The sequence below is a fragment of the Microcebus murinus genome, chromosome 2, assembly GCF_040939455.1.
Source record: "Microcebus murinus isolate Inina chromosome 2, M.murinus_Inina_mat1.0, whole genome shotgun sequence".
NCBI classification, from domain to species: Eukaryota; Metazoa; Chordata; class Mammalia; order Primates; family Cheirogaleidae; genus Microcebus; species Microcebus murinus.
This window is the reverse complement of record NC_134105.1, coordinates 99,935,925-99,952,961: the sequence shown is the minus strand read 5'-3', so window position 1 is coordinate 99,952,961 and position 17,037 is coordinate 99,935,925. Positions and strand designations below refer to the sequence as shown.

General features: G+C 40.0%; 1 protein-coding gene and 2 pseudogenes across 7 annotated transcripts in view; 2 read left to right on the top strand and 1 right to left on the bottom strand.

The window, feature by feature from the left end:
* LOC105873007 (polyubiquitin-like) overlaps positions 1–3,959 on the top strand; it is a 46,562-nt pseudogene extending 42,603 nt beyond the window's left edge.
* A 4,350-nt stretch (positions 3,960–8,309) lies between these two features.
* ARNT (aryl hydrocarbon receptor nuclear translocator) overlaps positions 8,310–17,037 on the top strand; it is a 66,870-nt gene continuing 58,142 nt past the window's right edge. For all 7 annotated transcript variants that reach the window (XR_012918156.1, XM_076000098.1, XM_076000096.1 and 4 more), the window contains exon 1: positions 8,310–8,482. Coding sequence is in view for 6 of the 7 variants with exons in the window: in XM_076000098.1 (XP_075856213.1) it covers positions 8,458–8,482 (25 nt within the window). In the remaining variant the exon portion in view is untranslated. The remainder of the gene's footprint in view (positions 8,483–17,037) is intronic.
* LOC105873008 (putative ribosome biogenesis protein RLP24 pseudogene) lies at positions 14,416–14,924 on the bottom strand (annotated as a pseudogene).

Below are 17,037 nucleotides of genomic sequence, written 5' to 3'. Positions count from 1 at the left end.
CACTGCAATCTCAAACTCCTGGGCTTAAGTGATTCTTTTGCTTCTTCTGTTCCTGATGAGTAGCTGGGACTACAGGCATGAGCCACCATGCCCAGCTAATTTTTTTTCAGTTTTTGTTTTGTAGAGATCTCATTATGTTGCCTAGGCTGGTCTCAAACTCCTGGCCTCAAGTAATCCTCCTACCTTGGCCTTCTGAAGTGCTGGGATTACAGGTATGAGCCATAGTGCCCAAACTAATTATTGTTAACTATAGCCCTATTGTGCTACTGAACACAGATCTTACTCATTCTATCTGACTGTATTTTTGTACCCATTAACCATCCTCTCCTTATCCCTCTTTCCCACTACCCATTCCAGCTTCTGGTAACCGTCATTGTACTCTTTATCTCCATGAGTTCACTTTTTTTTCTTTTTAACTTCCACATATTGGTGAGAACATGTGATATTTGTCTTTCTGTGCCTGGCTTATTTCACTTAACATTATGTCCTCCAGTTCCATCCACGTTGTTGCAAATGACAGGATTTCATTTTTTTTTTTTTGAGACAGAGTCTCACTCTGTTGCCCTGGCTTGAGTGCCATGGCGTCAACCTAGCTCACAGCAACCTCAAACTCCTAGGCTCAAGCAATCCTACTGCCTCAGCCTCCCAAGTAGCTGGGACTACAGGCATGCGACACCATGCCCGGCTAATTTTTTCTATATATATTAGTTGGCCAATTAATTTCTTTCTGTTTATAGTAGAGACAGGGTCTCGCTCTTGCTCAGGCTAGTTTCGAACTCCTGATCTTGAGCAATCCGCCCACCTCGGTCTCCCAGAGTGCTAGGATTACAGGTGGGAGCCACCGTGCCCAGCCGGATTTCATTCTTTTTAATGGCTGAATAATATTCTGTTGTGTATAGGTACTACATTTGGTTTATCCATTCATCTGTTGATGGACACTTAGGTTGATTCCCTATCTTGGCTATTGTGTATAGTGCTGCCATAAACATTGGAGTGCAGCTATCTCTTCAATATACTGATTTCCTTTCTTTTGGATATATACCCAGCAATGGGAATGCTGGATTATATGGTAATTCTATTTTTAGTTTTTTGAGGAACCTCCATACTGTTCTCCATAGTAGCTGTGCTAGTTTACCTTTCCACCAACAGTGTATGAGGGTTCCCCTTCGCCACATCCTCATGACAACTGAACTTCAACTGAACAAATCTGAACTTCCACTTAGCTCCTGTCTCTGTTAGTGATATCCCTGTAGGGCAGAGGAATTTGTAGGACAGAGGAAGGGCAGAGGAATTCTTCCAATTGTCGGGAATTTACTTGGGAGGGCCAATGAGCTAACCACAAACTTTTGCTTCTGGTCATTGCTTGCTCGCTACACCGCTTAAGGGGAATTATGGGATGAGGTCATTAAAGCACAGGCAACTGGCCCATCAGGCAATAGAGGGCAACCAACCCGCCAATTATTTCAAAAGGCAATAGTGGGCAACCAATCATTTTAAAGGTCAACGCATGATCCATGCGTAGTCGGCTTGTGCGCAGCTTGTGCACCATGGGGATAAAAGGCATGCAGTTGTTCCGGTCGGGGTCCTTGCCTGCGAGAGTGGCCACTGCGTTGGTGCTCTGGGGCTTGGACCCTGGCTAGCCAGAAAATAAACCTCCTCTTGCGTGATTGCATCCTCGATGTCTCTGCTTTTCTGTCCGGTGGGGCTGTGGAAGGTCGGTCCCTAACAATCCCAAAGCCTTCTTTGGCATCACAGCTTCCTTTCATTCCATATTCAATTACATGGCAGGCCTTGTTGATTATTTTGTCACAACAGTATTTGTGGCAATCATTTTCTTTTCAGTTTCATTGGTGTATGTCAAGTCCTTGTGGATTTACTGGTTCTAGTATAATATTTCCCCTCTCAAAAATAGCCTGGATCAGTGTTCCTTAAAATTTTAGCCTCTAGAAGTAGGGTTACCAGATAAAATATGAATCATTCTTTAGTATAAATATGTCCTATGCCACATTTGGAACATACTTATACTAAAAAATTGTGTATTTTTTATCCAAAAATTCAAATTGAACTGGCCTACCTATATTTTTATTTGCTAAATCTGGCAAACATATCCAGGGACACTTAATAAAACTTTGGAGGTTGGTCTGAGTGCAGTGGTCTTTATAACTAATTGATCACAAACAGTTACAAATTTCTTTGTTCGTTCTCCACTCCCACTGCTTCACCTGTCTAGATTAAAAAAAAAAAACAGGCCAGGCGCAGTGGCTCACGCCTGTAATCCTAGCACTCTGGGAGGCCAAGGCAGGAGGATCCCTGGAGGTCAGGATTTCGAAACCAGCCTGAGGGAGACCCCACCCCCAACCGTCTCCACTAAAAATAGAAAGAAATTAATTGACCAACTAAAAATATATATACAAAAAATTAGCCAGGCATGGTGGCGCATGCCTGTAGTCCCAGCTACTTGGGAGGCTGAGGCAGGAGGATCGCGTGAGCCCAGGAGTTTGAGGTTAGCCTGGGCAACAGAGTGAGACTCTGTCTCAAAAAAAAAAAAAAAGAAAAAATTAGCCGGGCATAGTGGCACATGCCTGCAGTCCCAGCTACTCGGGAGGCTGAGGCAGAAGGATTGCTTGAGCCCAGGAGTCTGAGGTTGCTGTAAGCTAGGCTGATGCCACAGCACTCTAGCCCAGGCTACAGAGTGAGACTCTGTCTCAAGAAAAATAAACAAATAAAAAATAAAAACAAACAAAAAACAAAAAATCAAACCCCTCACCCAAAGAAAAACTTTGGCTCATCTGCAGACTACCATTCAAAGTAATTCAACAACCAGTTTATTAAAATGATTGTGATAACAGAAAAACTTATAATAGTTTAAAATTAATAGTAAAAAATTAATAATAGTAACTTTAATATAGTTAAGGTTAATAATAGCAATTTTAATATAGTTAAGCTAAAATGTGTGTGAAAATATGTAGATTATGCTTCACAATCAATTAATTTCTTAATTTTTATTTCTATTGAAATTAGAAAATCTGAATTTACAGTTTGTCAGATATGGCAAGGAGTTTGGATGGCTATAAGATAATTCTGAATAGGTGGAGCTAACAAGGCTCTATTACCATGGAAAGTTTCTAATTAAAGACAGCTTTCAGTAGTTTGTCAGATGCTAAGCAGGAGAGCATGGAGTAACCTCAAAAGTTGAATGTTTCAATTTGGGAGAAAGCAGGAATTGTATTCAGTTTCATTGGTTGCATTCAGCTCTGGGAAGCATTTCCCCCCATTCTGTTGCAACATTTGGATGTGGTTTAGAGTATGCTCAATAATGTGTCACTCAATATTTTTCTCTGAAGAAGGGAATTATCCTGTGTTGGGAAATAATAAACTCTTGGCAGTCAAGGCATTTGCATCACAGTCTGGTTTTCTTACAAAATCTTGATACTTTGTTCTTAACATTAAAAATCATAGCTTTGCCATCTGCCATCTGTCATGGAACTGCCACCAATATGTATTAATAGATTTTTGCAAAAACCCTTATGGGGAAGACCACCATTCTTGAGGTTGAACGCTCCAATACAATAAAAGATGTGAAGGCATTTCAGAATAAGAAAGAAATTTTTCCTCATCAGCAAAGACTGATCTTTGCTGGCAAGGAACTGGAAGATGGATGTGATTTGTCTGACTACAACATTCAAAAAGAGTCCACTCTTCATTTTATGTTGAGATTTCATGGTGGTGCTAAGAAAGGAAAGAAGTCTTACACCACTCTTAAAAATAATAAACATAAGAGAAAGAAGGTTATGCTGGCTGTCCTGAAATACTATAAGGTGGATTAGAATGGCAAAATTAGTTGCCTTTGTCGAAAGTGCCCTTCAGATGAATGTGATGCTGGAGTTTTTCTAGCCAGCTGCATTGCTGGACATTATTGTGGCCTGACCTATTGCTTTAACAAATCAGAAGATAAGTAATTGTGCATGGGTTAATAAAAGATATGAACTAAAAACAAAAGAAAAACAACCCCAAACCATGACATTTAGAACTTTGAGTAACAAGTTCAAGTTAATGAAAATATTGCTCAGATAAGCCATTTGAGCAAGCCCACTTGAAATAATAAAAATGGTTTCTGGCCGGGCGCAGTGGCTCACGCCTGTAATCCTAGCACTCTGGGAGGCCGAGGCAGGCGGATTGCTCAAGGTCAGGAGTTCAAAACCACCCTGAGCAAGAGCGAAACCCCGTCTCTACTATAAATAGAAATAAATTAATTGGCCAACTAATATAAAATTAGCCGGGCATGGTGGCACATGCCTGTAGTCCCAGCTACTCAGGAGGCTGAGGCAGGAGGATTGCCTGAGCCCAGGAGTTTGAGGTTGCTGTGAGCTAGGCTGATGCCACGGCACTCACTCTAGCCTGGGCAACAAAAGCGAGACTGTCTCAAAAAAAAAAAAAAATGCTTTCTGTTAGTATTATCCATAACATAAAAAGGAACTTTTACTTCAGCCTTTATTTAAAAACTTGTGACAGCATTTGCCCTATTACTGGCCTCTATACCTCATTGTGGAAAAAGCACCTATTTATCTGTTTCTTTTCAAAGATTATGCTCACTGGCTGGCATTTTACTATATTTATGGTTTGTATTAGTTTGTTTTATGTTGAATCAAAATCAGGAGAAATTTTTGTTATTTTTATTTTTATTTATTTATTTATTTATTTATTTTATTTATTTATTTTTTTTGAGACAGAGTCTCACTTTGTTGCCTAGGCTAGAGTGAGTGCCGTGGCGTCAGCCTGGCTCACAGCAACCTCAATCTCCGGGGCTCAGCGATCCTACTGCCTCAGCCTCCAGAGGAGCTGGGACTACAGGCATGCGCCACCATGCCCAGCTAATTTTTTGTATATATATTTTTAGTTGGTCAATTAATTTATTTCTATTTTTGGTAGAGACGGTGTCTCGCTCAGGCTGGTTTCGAACTCCTGACCTTGAGCAATCCGCCCGCCTCGGCCTCCCAAAGTGCTAGGATTACAGGCGTGAGCCACCACGCCTGGCCTGTTATTTTTATTTTTAAAGATGCGTTCTCACTATGTTGCTTAGGTTGGCCTCCAGCTCCTGGGCTCAAGTGATTCTCCCACCTCAGAGTCCAGAGTAGCTGGAGTAAGCTTGCACCACTGTGCCCAGCTAGGAGAAATATTTTTTGACCACTTACTGTTCTCTGAATAAAATAGAAAATGGACTGACATCTTGTTTATTGTAGGAACAATGTCTTTCTGCATCCAAAGCTACAACTCCATCAGTTTTGATCCTAAGATATCTTTTTCAGACTGCCTCATACCTCACAAAATAATTATTATCTTTTTTTTTTTTTTTTTTTTGAGACAGAGTCTCACTTTGTTGCCCAGGCTAGAGTGCTGTGGCATCAGCCTAGCTCACAGCAACCTCAAACTCCTGGGCTCAAGTGATCCTCCTGCCTCAGCCTCCCAAGTAGCTGGGACTACAGGCATGCGCCACCATGCCCAGCAAATTTTTTCTATATATATTAGTTGGCCAATTAATTTCTTTCTATTTATAGTAGAGATGGAGTCTTGTTCTTGCTCAGGCTGGTTTCGAACTCCTGACCTCGAGCAATACGCCCACCTCGGCCTCCCAGAGTGCTAGGATTACAGGCATGAGCCACCGTGTCCGACCCAAAATAATTATTATCTAAATGAAAAATGTCTTCTTCTGTAATTTGAATTTTTAATAAGTCCAAACAGGAAGTTTCTGCTCATTTTTCTTTATGTACTGCATGTATGCTGTAAGCTGATGCATGTTGTGTACATCAGCAGTGTCCACTCTTAAGGCAAACAACTGTTAGCAGGTACATATCCAATATTGCCATTTTATGTTGTACACCATGTTTCTGAGTGATATTTGATAAAGAATTTTGCCAATAGCTTGTTATATTTTCTCTAAGCAAAATATTTGTTATTAACTTTGTAACTAGTTGAACAAGCATCTCTGTAACAAAATTAATTCTATCATTTTTTTTCTGTAAGGGATAGATATAATTTGATCTCTTTTATCCACAAAATTCATCCATCTTGTACTGGAAAACATTATTTGGCATTTATTCTGGAAAAATACATTTTACTTGGCAGACAGATAAGTTATTTTGTTAAAATGTCTTGAAAACTTTGATGGCTTTCCAAGTCACTGTTTGACAAAATTTCCTAATAGTGAATGTACTGGGCCAATAAAATCCAATTTTTAGATATTCATAGTTGTACTTGTTATGTACATTTTAATTTTTTGGCTGTTTATTTGAACTTACCACATTTAAAGACACAATTCATATTCTATATCTGCATTGGAGTCTTGTTTAATAGTTGACTATTTTTATCATATAATTATGAAGTGAAGTACTAGTTACTTCGTTACTTTTTTCATCACTCCTCTTTTTTTTCTTTTTTGGACACATGGTCTATTTTGCCCAGGTCTTGAGCTCTAGTGCTGAAGTGACCTTTCCAATCTTTCTGCCTCAGCCTTCTGAGTAGCTGGAATTACAGGAGCATGCCACCACGCCAAGCCACTACTTATTATGCTTTTTTTTTTTTTGAGACAGAGCCTCACTCTGTTGCCCGGGCTAGAGTGCTGTGGCATCAGCCTACCTCACAGCAACCTCAAACTCCTGGGCTCAAGCAATCCTTCTGCCTCAGCCTCCCAAGTAGCTGGGACTACAGGCATGCACCACCATGCCTGGCTAATTTTTTCTATATATATTTTTAGTTGGCCAATTAATTTCTTTCTATTTATAGTATAGATGAGGTCTCGCTCTTGCTCAGGCTGGTTTCAAACTCCTGACCTTGTGTGATCCTCCTGCCTCGGCCTCCCAGAGTGGTAGGATTACAGGTGTGAGCCACCACACCCGGCCTACTTATTATGCTTTAAAAAGCATATAAAACATATTCCTTTTTTAAACTTTCTTGAGCTTTTTTTAAAGTTGTAGTAAAAAAAACGCCATAACATGAGATCTACCCTTTCAATGTGCTTCTTTTGAGTGGGTGAATTAGAGATACAACACAACAAAATGAAAAAAATGAAATGTTAACAAATGGATACAGTAATATGCAAATTATATTAAAATCCCGTGGCTGTTAACTAAATGAGATAAATGGATCAATGACATCTCTATAATACACATATAACCTCTAAAAATGCAAAGATGCTCAATAGCATAATGGTATTTTTGTTAAAATTCTAATTAAATTTATGTTAAACAATATGTGAAAGATACATAAAAAGGGCGGGCAGGTGGCTCAGGCGGGTAATCCTAGCTCTCTGGGAGGGGGAGGGGAGCGGGGAGGGGCGAGGGTAGGGGGGAGGGAGGGCAGAGGCAGGCGGATTGCTCAAGGTCAGGAGTTCGAAACCAGGAGCGAGACAGTCTCTACTATAAATAGAAAGAAATTAATTGGCCAACTAAAAATATATAGAAAAAATTAGCCGGGCATAGTGGCACATGCATGTAGTCCCAAGCTACTCGGGAGGCGAGGCAGTAGGATTGCTTGAGCCCAGGAGTTTGAGGTTGCTGTGAGCTAGGCTGACTCCATGGTACTCTAGCCCCGGCAACAGAGTCAGACTTTTCTATCAAAAAAAAAAAAAAAAAAAAGAAAGAAAGAAAATAAAATAAATCTGTGCAGCTATCATTTTATCAATTCCCTGAAAAAAACAAAAAAAACAAAACAAAAAAAACCCCTCACTACGTCCCTATCGTTGGCCAAACTAAGTTACCCACTCTTAATCAAAATGCCTTTTTCACCCTTCGCCTCCAGTTTTGGCTGTTGATATCTCCCTTACCAGACCATAAGCACTTAGATCCTACACTGCCACTTCCACAGCAAGAATTCAAAAATTAGTCACTGAACTTTTTTCACCAGGGACAAAGGTCTTTAGAAGAGGAAAAAAAGTAGAAAAAAATTACATATGACCAAGTGAAGTTTATTAGAGCACCTAAAGATTTACAAAGTAGACCGCCTGCAGGTGAATTACTCCGATGAACGCACCACGAAGCGATCTCTTCAGCAAAATACCCACTTTGATAGCTTTTCACTGACGTCACTCAGCCATCGACCTCTTAAAGTAAAGAAGGCGGGATTAGGGAGACAGCTGGACTTCTTTCTCGCCCTCCCTCTACTGGACAGGCTAGCGTAGTGACCAGCCCTGCCCCTGGTCTATTTGGCGTTTCCATTGGTCAGTTTTCCCGAGGAGGCTGGCTGTAAGTTCGCCTCGCCCACTCAGCGGGCGGGGCTGCTCCACCACGGGGGTTGGGAATGGGGGGAGGGTTGCTGAAGCCGCCATCTTGGATTCCGCGGTAGCGGTGGCGGCGGTAACGCGCCGCTTCTGGGGAGTGGCTCTTCTCTCCCCCTCCCCCCGGTTCGGTAGCGGCAGCTCCTCCCACTGGGGGGGGTGGCGGGGCGGCGGTAGCATCTACGGCTATGGCGGCGACTACTGCTAACCCCGGTGAGGAGACGGAGGACTGGGGCGCCTCGAAAGGGGGAGGGGCTGAAGGGGCTGACAACTGAGGAGATCCAGGGTTGTGGGGACGCAGCTGGAGCTGGAGGCGCCGGGGCGGGGCGGGCGCGGCTAGGGACAGTGGGGGAGGGGAATGTCCTGGGGGAGGGGCCCGACCGACCCCTAGTGAATACTGTAGACCAGAGAGGGAAGGAAAGAGCCGGCGGGTGTGAGTTGGGGGTTCCCTGCCCCGAGCTCTATTGGAGCTATGCCCGTGCGAGGCTGGGCCCCCCTCCACTCTTCAGGCGGCGGTCTGGTCTGTGGTGTGGTCCTCTTTTAACCCTCTGCCCGGTGGAGGTGCTTGATGGCCGAATAACTGTAGGCAGAGTGGCTCGTTTTACTTTAAGAGTAGTTTGGATTCATAAGCACTGGACCACGTTGCTGTTAGATGAGGTGTTGCTTCCAAACATTTAAACGTTTAGATTTTAATTTAGATTTTTAAAAATTCTTTAGAAAAGAATATATATACACACTCAGTTTCTCCAGGCTGTACCTCCTCCCTGCCTATACTTTGAAAGTTGCATTTATGTGTTAAGAGGGCCTGTGCTTGTTGTCTTTAGTTGCTGAGGGCAGAGGTCTGTGTAATGATTTGTGGTTCGGGACAGATCTTTCGTCCAGATCGCCAGGTTTAAATCTTGTTAGGCCTAGCGACATTGAGGCAGTTTCCATTCTTTCAGAAGAGTTTAGAGTCATGCCATTTCTCAATTTCAAAAAAAATCTAATCAGTGTAAGAGTGGCGTGTAGCGCAGCTCTGGAGAGATCAGATCTTCAAATTCCTAGTCCTAGTCTTCTTTCCACTATATTACAGTTATTTCTCCCTAGGAAGTATTTCGTTTTAGGAGGCCTAGTTTACTGGCGTTGGCCATTCTCTTGCAAAATAAAATCTGTCCTTTCACGGAAAGCCTTATCTTTGATAGCCTTAAAAAAGGGGGGGGGTGATGTGGCTGGAAGTGTGTGAGAATTTCTTGAATATACAACAGTGGGAGGGATTCCCTACTGTCCTCATGTTGAAATTTAAATTTAATTTTTTTGTGTCTCTTAAAGGCAGTATTATTTTGCAATATCTAGGTTTTGATATTATATATCATATAATATTATATCACTGTGAAATTTACTGTCTTTTCCACTGTGTTTCTGGGAACAGAGCTATTTTAAGAAATGATTAATTTGTTACATGTCAACATCATTTTTTAAAATCTTTCACTTTTTTTAAAGGAAAGGGAGATAAAATTAATGACAAATTTCATTGTAGTGCTGACTGATGGAATAAAACCATAAAACTGGAAAAATGCCATATGGCAAACCTGACCTTGTAGTAAAATAACCTATCTGTGAACTAGGGAGTTAATAAACAATATTTTAAACTGATCACACATTGTAAAATGCTTATATAACCCTAGTCAAATTGCAAAGCATTTCTCTTATTAAGAAGTGGCCTGGGTAAACAAGTTTTAGTGTACATGTCAGAAGCTTTTTTCCAGCTGTGTGGGTGGGGTTGCTTTATTTTGTTTTGTTTTTTAAACAACAGCAACCAGAATCACAATCTCTTGACTGAATTTTCATCAGCCAATCAATATCAGGTTAAACCTCTAAACAGAAAATAGCATTTTTTGTGTTTTTGTGCAGAATCCTTGTTAATGAAACAGTCAATTTTTATTGTCCTCTGGCTGCTTGCTTCTGTAATTTTTACATTTCTTTTTTGATGATGAAAAGTTCTATCTCTTCTAAGTTATTCATCCCATGTTCAATAGATAATAAAGCCAGAAATGTATTTTCTTTTTCATTTCTCCCTTTGCAATTTTATGTCAAAAGGAAGAGATCATAAATAATTATGTAGATTTTTTCAGTAGCCTGTTGCATTTTGGGAAATAAGATCCATGAATGGAGGGATACAGTGTGGAAATGTACCGTGCTTAATGAAAAGAAAGAAATGGTTTTCAAGTCAGAATTGTTTGCTGCATTGTCATACTTTCTTTCCTTAGAGCCATTGTAGGAACCAGGACTATCATACATATTTCTTTGAGTTTTTTCGACTTTGTATTTTTGCTGGGGTACCGGCTGATAAGTTTCCCTACAGTTCTGGTTTGTTCTGTCTTCAGATATGTCTGCAGAAGATTTTTAAAAATAATTATTTCACTCTTCTAAGCTTCATTTAAGTTAATCCTTGGGGTTAATAACACTGCTTGATCATGTTAATTGTACATGATTTAAAGTCTGCTGGTGGCCCTTCACTGAAGTCCTTCAGGGGACCTGGTTCTTCTGCATTTTTCACTATCTTAACATGGCACTGCATCAGAAGAAAAGTAAAATAAATGGTTTGTACTCTCTTCTCTGTAAGAGTTGTGTTCAAGTAATAGTTGTAATGTGATGATTTTTTCCCCCTGAATTGATAATTCTTCACATTCTATCCTTTTCCATTAATTCTCCTTCCACTGAGAAGTAGAAGTGGGTGGGTAGATGGTCTATGAAGCTTTAGGCTATAACTTTTTTTGTCTATGGATTACTAACAATTTTGAGGAACACTTTTTAAGTTGGGTATGTGATTTGTAATGCATTGGCTAAGGGACTAATTGGGAAGAGATTAGGTGTTTGATTTACAATTTGATACTCAAATTGGAGTCTGGAATGAGTTTGTAGTTAAGTGTAGGTTTTTCCTCCCTTGATTCTGGTATTCTCATTAACAGAAAATTCTTTTTGGGCTATTATATGCAATTTATTGTGAATGGAGAAGGCAAACACTGGATTTGTAAGGCTGCCATTTAAGAAAAAAATTTCTTTTTAGATAATTTTCACCTGTATAAACTATAGTTTTAAATGCATCAACAAAACTCTTATGTCACTTTTATTTACTTTTTCAGATATGGGAAAATAGGAATTCATGCAGTTTAATATTAAAATGTCAAGATATTCTTCTACTATTAATATACTACTGCAAAGAACTTTAAAAGTGTATTTTACTAATTTAGCAGTTGAAATATGATTAACATTTTTGAAAAGGAACCTCAGTCTGCTCACTTTTTGTGCAATAGATTTGCATTACCAACCTGCATCTTTTTCTGTTTTCTTAGAAATTAAGAAATAGATACTTATGTATTGTTAGAGGCCTAGTTTTTTGGTCGTTTTGAAATAGTGATCTCTCAGCTTAATTTTAATTCCAAAACTAGTAAAATTTAAATCCTTGATTTATGAAAACTGCTTTTGGAGCAGTTTTTTTCTTTTTTTTCAAGATGAGTTACAAAACTTATTTATTTTTTAATTTTAATTTTTATTTATTTGTTTTTTTGAGACAGAGTCTTGCTTTGTTGCCTAGGCTAGAGTGAGTGCCATGGCGTCAGCCTAGCTCACAGCAACCTCAAACTCCTGGGCTCAAGCAATCCTACTGCCTCAGCCTCCCGAGTAGCTGAGACTCTGTAGTCTCAGAGACTACATGGTGGCATGCATGTACCACCATGCCGGGCTAATTTTTTCTATATATATTAGTTGGCCAATTAATTTCTTTCTATTTATAGTAGAGATGGGGTCTCGCTCTTGCTCAGGCTGGTTTTGAACTCCTGACCTGGAGCAATCTGCCAGCCTTGGCCTCCCAGGGTGCTAGGATTACAGGCGTGAGCCACCGCCTGGCCTACAAGACTTATTTATAATGTTAATTCCCAGGCCTGGTGCCGGAAGGTGGCTCATGCCTGTAATGCTAGCACTCTGGGAGGCTGAGGCGGGTGGATCCATGGAGCTCAGGAGTTCGAGACCAGCCTGAGCAAGAGCAAGACCCTGTCTCTACTAAAAATAGAAAGAAATTAATTGGCCAACTAAAAATATATAGAAAAAATTAGCTGGTCATGGTGGCGCATGCCTGTAGTCCCAGCTACTCGGGAGGCTGAGGCAGAAGGATTGCTTGAGCCCAGGAGTTTGAGGTTGCTGTGAGTTAGGCTGAAGCCATGGTACTCTAGCCAGGGCAACAGAGTAAGACTCTGTCTCAAAAAAAAAAAAAGTTAATTCCCTGGTGATATAATACTGTAATGGGGTATAAGGGTAACATTTCTGTCAGTGCTATCCAGTATTTCTATGTGTGTATAGCTGATTTTATTTAGATGTAACAATAAAAGAGCACATTTAAGGCCCTTCTGAAATGCGGGGCCTGAGCTTAATGGAGTCTGGGTTTACCACCGCCACCTTGTAGAGCCATCTGTTTTTAAGAATGCTGTCTAATGTGCCATGATGACTTCAGTAAGTAGACATCAGTGAGTGTTCAAGTTGGAAACACAACGACATGATGCCTATCCTTTAAGGAAACAAACCTAGAGAAAGCAATGGACACATTTATTAAGTTCCTCCTGTGTGCCAGGCTACACTTTCCTAGTTTGTTGACTGGTCTCTGTGTTAGAAACTGTCTCCCTCTTTTCAGATAAATTCTTTGAATTTATATATTTTTTTTCATTATTTCTTCATTTTTATTTCCTTCCACATTTTCACTGTAGTTGAATGGACAAAGTAAGTTATGGCTTCAACAATGTAATTAGAATATAAGTTTCATGAGAGCAGAACTTTTGCTTCCCTTGTTCACCACAGCGCCCTGGTGCTTACAATGGTGCCTAGTATAGACTAGAGTTCAATAAATATTTGTTGAATAAATGAACAAGTGTAAAAACTCAGCATTGGAGGTTCATTCCTTATACACTGTTAACATGAAAATACTTTTTTTTTTGATTAAGAGTCTCACTCTATTGCCCGGACTAGAGTGAGTGCCATGGCGTCAGCCTAGCTCACAGCAACCTCAAACTCTTGGGCTCAAGCGATCCTACTGCCTCAGCCTCCTGAGTAGCTGAGACTACAGGCATGTGCCACCATTCCCAGCTAATTTTTTCTATATATTTTTAGTTGGCCAATTAATTTCTTTCTGTATTTTTTAATAGAGATGGGGTCTCACTCTTGCTCAGGCTGGTTTTGAACTCCTGACCTTGAGTGATCCTCCCACCTCGGCCTCCCAGTGCTAGGATTACAGGTGTGAGCCACCATGCCCAGCCTGAAAATACTTCTGAAAGGATAATACTAATTAAGCCATTGACATCATGAATTAATTTATACTAGCAATAAAAGTATCTAACATTTAACAATATATGCCAGCTATTCTAAATGTATTATCTCATTTAATAAGTACAACAATTTTATGAAGTAGGTATTATCCTTGTTATACAAAGGAGAATACTAAGGTACCAAGTTCGTAAGTAACTTGCCTAAAGTCCCCTAGCTACTAGGAGGTAGAGACAAAATTTGATTGTTGGCAGTCCATTTATGCAGTCGCAGTCAGCATTCTTTTTTTTTTTTTTGGAGACAGAGTCTAACTCTGTTGCCCTGAGTAGAGTGCCCTGGCGTCAGCCTAGCTGACAGCAACCTCAAACTCCTGGGCTCAGCCTCCTGAGTATAGGCATGCGCCACCATGCCCGGCTAATTTTTTCTATATCTATTTTAGTTGGCCAAGTAATTTCTTTCTATTTTTATAGTAGAGACAGGGTCTCACTCTTGGTCAGGCTGTTTTCGAACTCCTGAGCTCAAGCAATCCTCCCGCCTTAGCCTCCCAGAGTGTCCTTAGTTATTATATAGATGTTCTCTAGTGCCATTATCCAAATGGCATGACCATTTTGTCCATAATTCATTTCTGTATGTACAAATAGAATTTTCATAATTTACATAAGCACATCTATCAGTGAAGGCTTAACATTGAGAAGCAATCTAACATCCATACTATCTGATGTTTTGCAGACAGCAACGTAGGAAATACATTTTTAATCACCTTTTGAGTGACCTTATAAAAAATAAACCAATAACTTAGAAGTTCTAGTCTCCAAAGGACACTTTCAAATGTACATATAGAAATGGTTACAGTGAGATTTTTAAGAAACATTTTCCATGTCCACATCCTGTTGTAATTGCTGTACCATTTTCTCTTCCAGCTGTTTTCCTTTACCTGCAAGAGGCGCTCAGATACGATGGATGTTTTGTTTGACTTCTTTGATGTCCTAAACTTCCTGTAGTTCTTTATATTTCTTCAATCTGTTCGTTATAAATTTGGCTTGGCGTTTCTGTTTGATCTCTTCAACTCTCTTCATTGCCTCAATAGTTTTACTCCATAGCTCTCTCTGGTATTTGACAGGTTCATTTCTACGTTTTTCAAATTCAAATGAATTATCCACTGTAAGCTCTTTATCTGCTGCTTTCTAGAAGGCTTTAGTCCACCTGACCTTTCGAGGATTGCGCTTCTTTTTAAAGTTTTTATGACATTTGGATTTACAAAATCTGAACACCTTGCAATCATTGCGGACGAACATCATGCCTTGGCCTGGGTAGATTGGCCCTGAACAGAAATAACACTTCTCGATATGCATGTTGAAGTCCCATGGGTTCCCACCAACCAAACGCCAAGCTTGAGAGTCAAGTGGATATCTTTTGAGGAGGAGTGTGGGGCATTGTCTTTAGGCAGATGAAGAAGATGAAATACATTAGACAGCTTGGAGGGCACAGTGTTGCTTAGATAGAGAACTGAGTGCAAGGTGCTGAAAAAGGAGCTGGAAGTTTAGTTTCCTAAAATCTTTTCTGTAACTTCCTTTATTCTTTCCTTATAGTTCTGTGTTTCAACTCTTTTTTTTTTTTTTTTTTTTTTTTTTTTTTTTTTGAGACAGAGTCTCACTTTGTTGCCCAGGCTAGAGTGAGTGCCATGGCAGTCAGCCTAGCTCACAGCAACCTCAATCTCCTGGGCTCAAGTAATCCTCCTGCCTCAGCCTCCTCAGTAGCTGGGACTACAGGCATGTGCCACCATGCCCGGCTAATTTTTTCTATATATATTAGTTGGCCAATTAATTTATTTATAGTAGAGACGGGGTCTCGCTCTTGCTTAGGCTGGTTTCGAATTCCTGACCTCGAGCAATCCACCCGCCTTGGCCTCCCAGAGTGCTAGGATTACAGGTGTGAGCCACTGCGCCTGGCTGTGTTTCAACTCTTTAAATACTTTTAAGGTTCTTATTAGAACCTTCTCTGAGTTCTTTGTACTCCATAATTGAGCCTCTTCTAGAAACTTGGCTTCAGTGACATTGTGCATGCTTGTTTTTCTCACTGTTCCTTATTTGTCCCTTTTGCCTGGTCATTTTCTTTTTCTTTTTAAATATGCTTTTACTTTTATATTCTGACTATGGCTACTTTTATATTCTGACTATATTCTATTCTATGGCTAGAACTGTTAACTAAATAGTAAACTAAGCAGCTGCCTTCATTTCTACCTATTTGCTCAGCTGCTTGCCTTCCTACCTCAGTTTATCATTTACTTGGTACCTATTATATCCCTTTCCCTTCATTTAACGTTTTTATATTAAAGACTACAAAAATTTTGTTCCTGACTCTCACATAAACTGCTTTCCTATATTTTCATCTATTTAAAAGGCATCTCTTTTTCTTTTTTTTGATAAAGGGTCTTGCTGTATGGCCCAGGTTGGTCTCAAACTCCTGAGCTCAAGCAATCTTCTCACCTCCTGAGTAGCTGAGACTGCAGGCACAGGCCAATGAACCTGGCTACATCTGTATTTGAATAATCTTTAACATACTATGTATATGTTCACCAATATTTCCTTTAAGTCTGCTGTCCTTCTTAACTTTTCGATATCTTTCATGATTATCACGGTTTTCCAATTCCCCAGGCTAAGCAACTAGAAATGTTTAGATTTTTTCCTTTTTATGAATTTATCTGGGTGGTTAGCCCATGTTCTTGGCTCTTTTGCATTAAAAATTTATTTATTTATTCATTTATTTATTTTTTGAGACCGAGTCTTGCTTTGTTGCCCAGGCTAGAGTGAGTGGTGTGGTGTCAGCCTAGCTCACAGCAACCTCAAACTCCTGAGCTCAAGAGATCCTCCTGCCTCAGCCTCCCGAGTAGCTGGAACTATAGGCATGTGCCACCATGCCTGGCTAATTTTTTCTCTATATATTAATTGGCCAATAATTTCTTTCTATTTATAGTAGAGACGGGGTCTCGCTCTTGCTCAGGCTGGTTTTGAACTCCTGACCTCAAGCAATCCGCCCGCCTCGGCCTCCCAGAGTTCTAGGATTACAGGCGTGAGCCACCATTCCTGGCCTATATTTATTTAAAGTTATTTTAATCAAAATTATACATGCATATATTATATGTAAAGTTTTAGGTAGTTTTACAAGGTGTATTAAAAAACAGCAGTCCTCTACTCCCTTTCTCTCCTTTCTTTGCAGTGGCAACCATTTTTATTTCTTTAACAGAACTTTTTACTTTTGTTTAAATAAAATGTCCGAGAACTGAGTGAAAGACGTGTTTCCAGATTGAAGGGGCTAGACGAATGGATGAAAACATACTCACATCAGATATGAATAAAATATCCTACAAACTTCAGGGAGAAAAAAATTGGCTGCATTCAAAAGAATCAGGAATCAGATTGATCTTGTTTCTTTTTTTTTGGAGATGGAGTCTTGCTCTGTCATCCTGGGTAGATGATAGA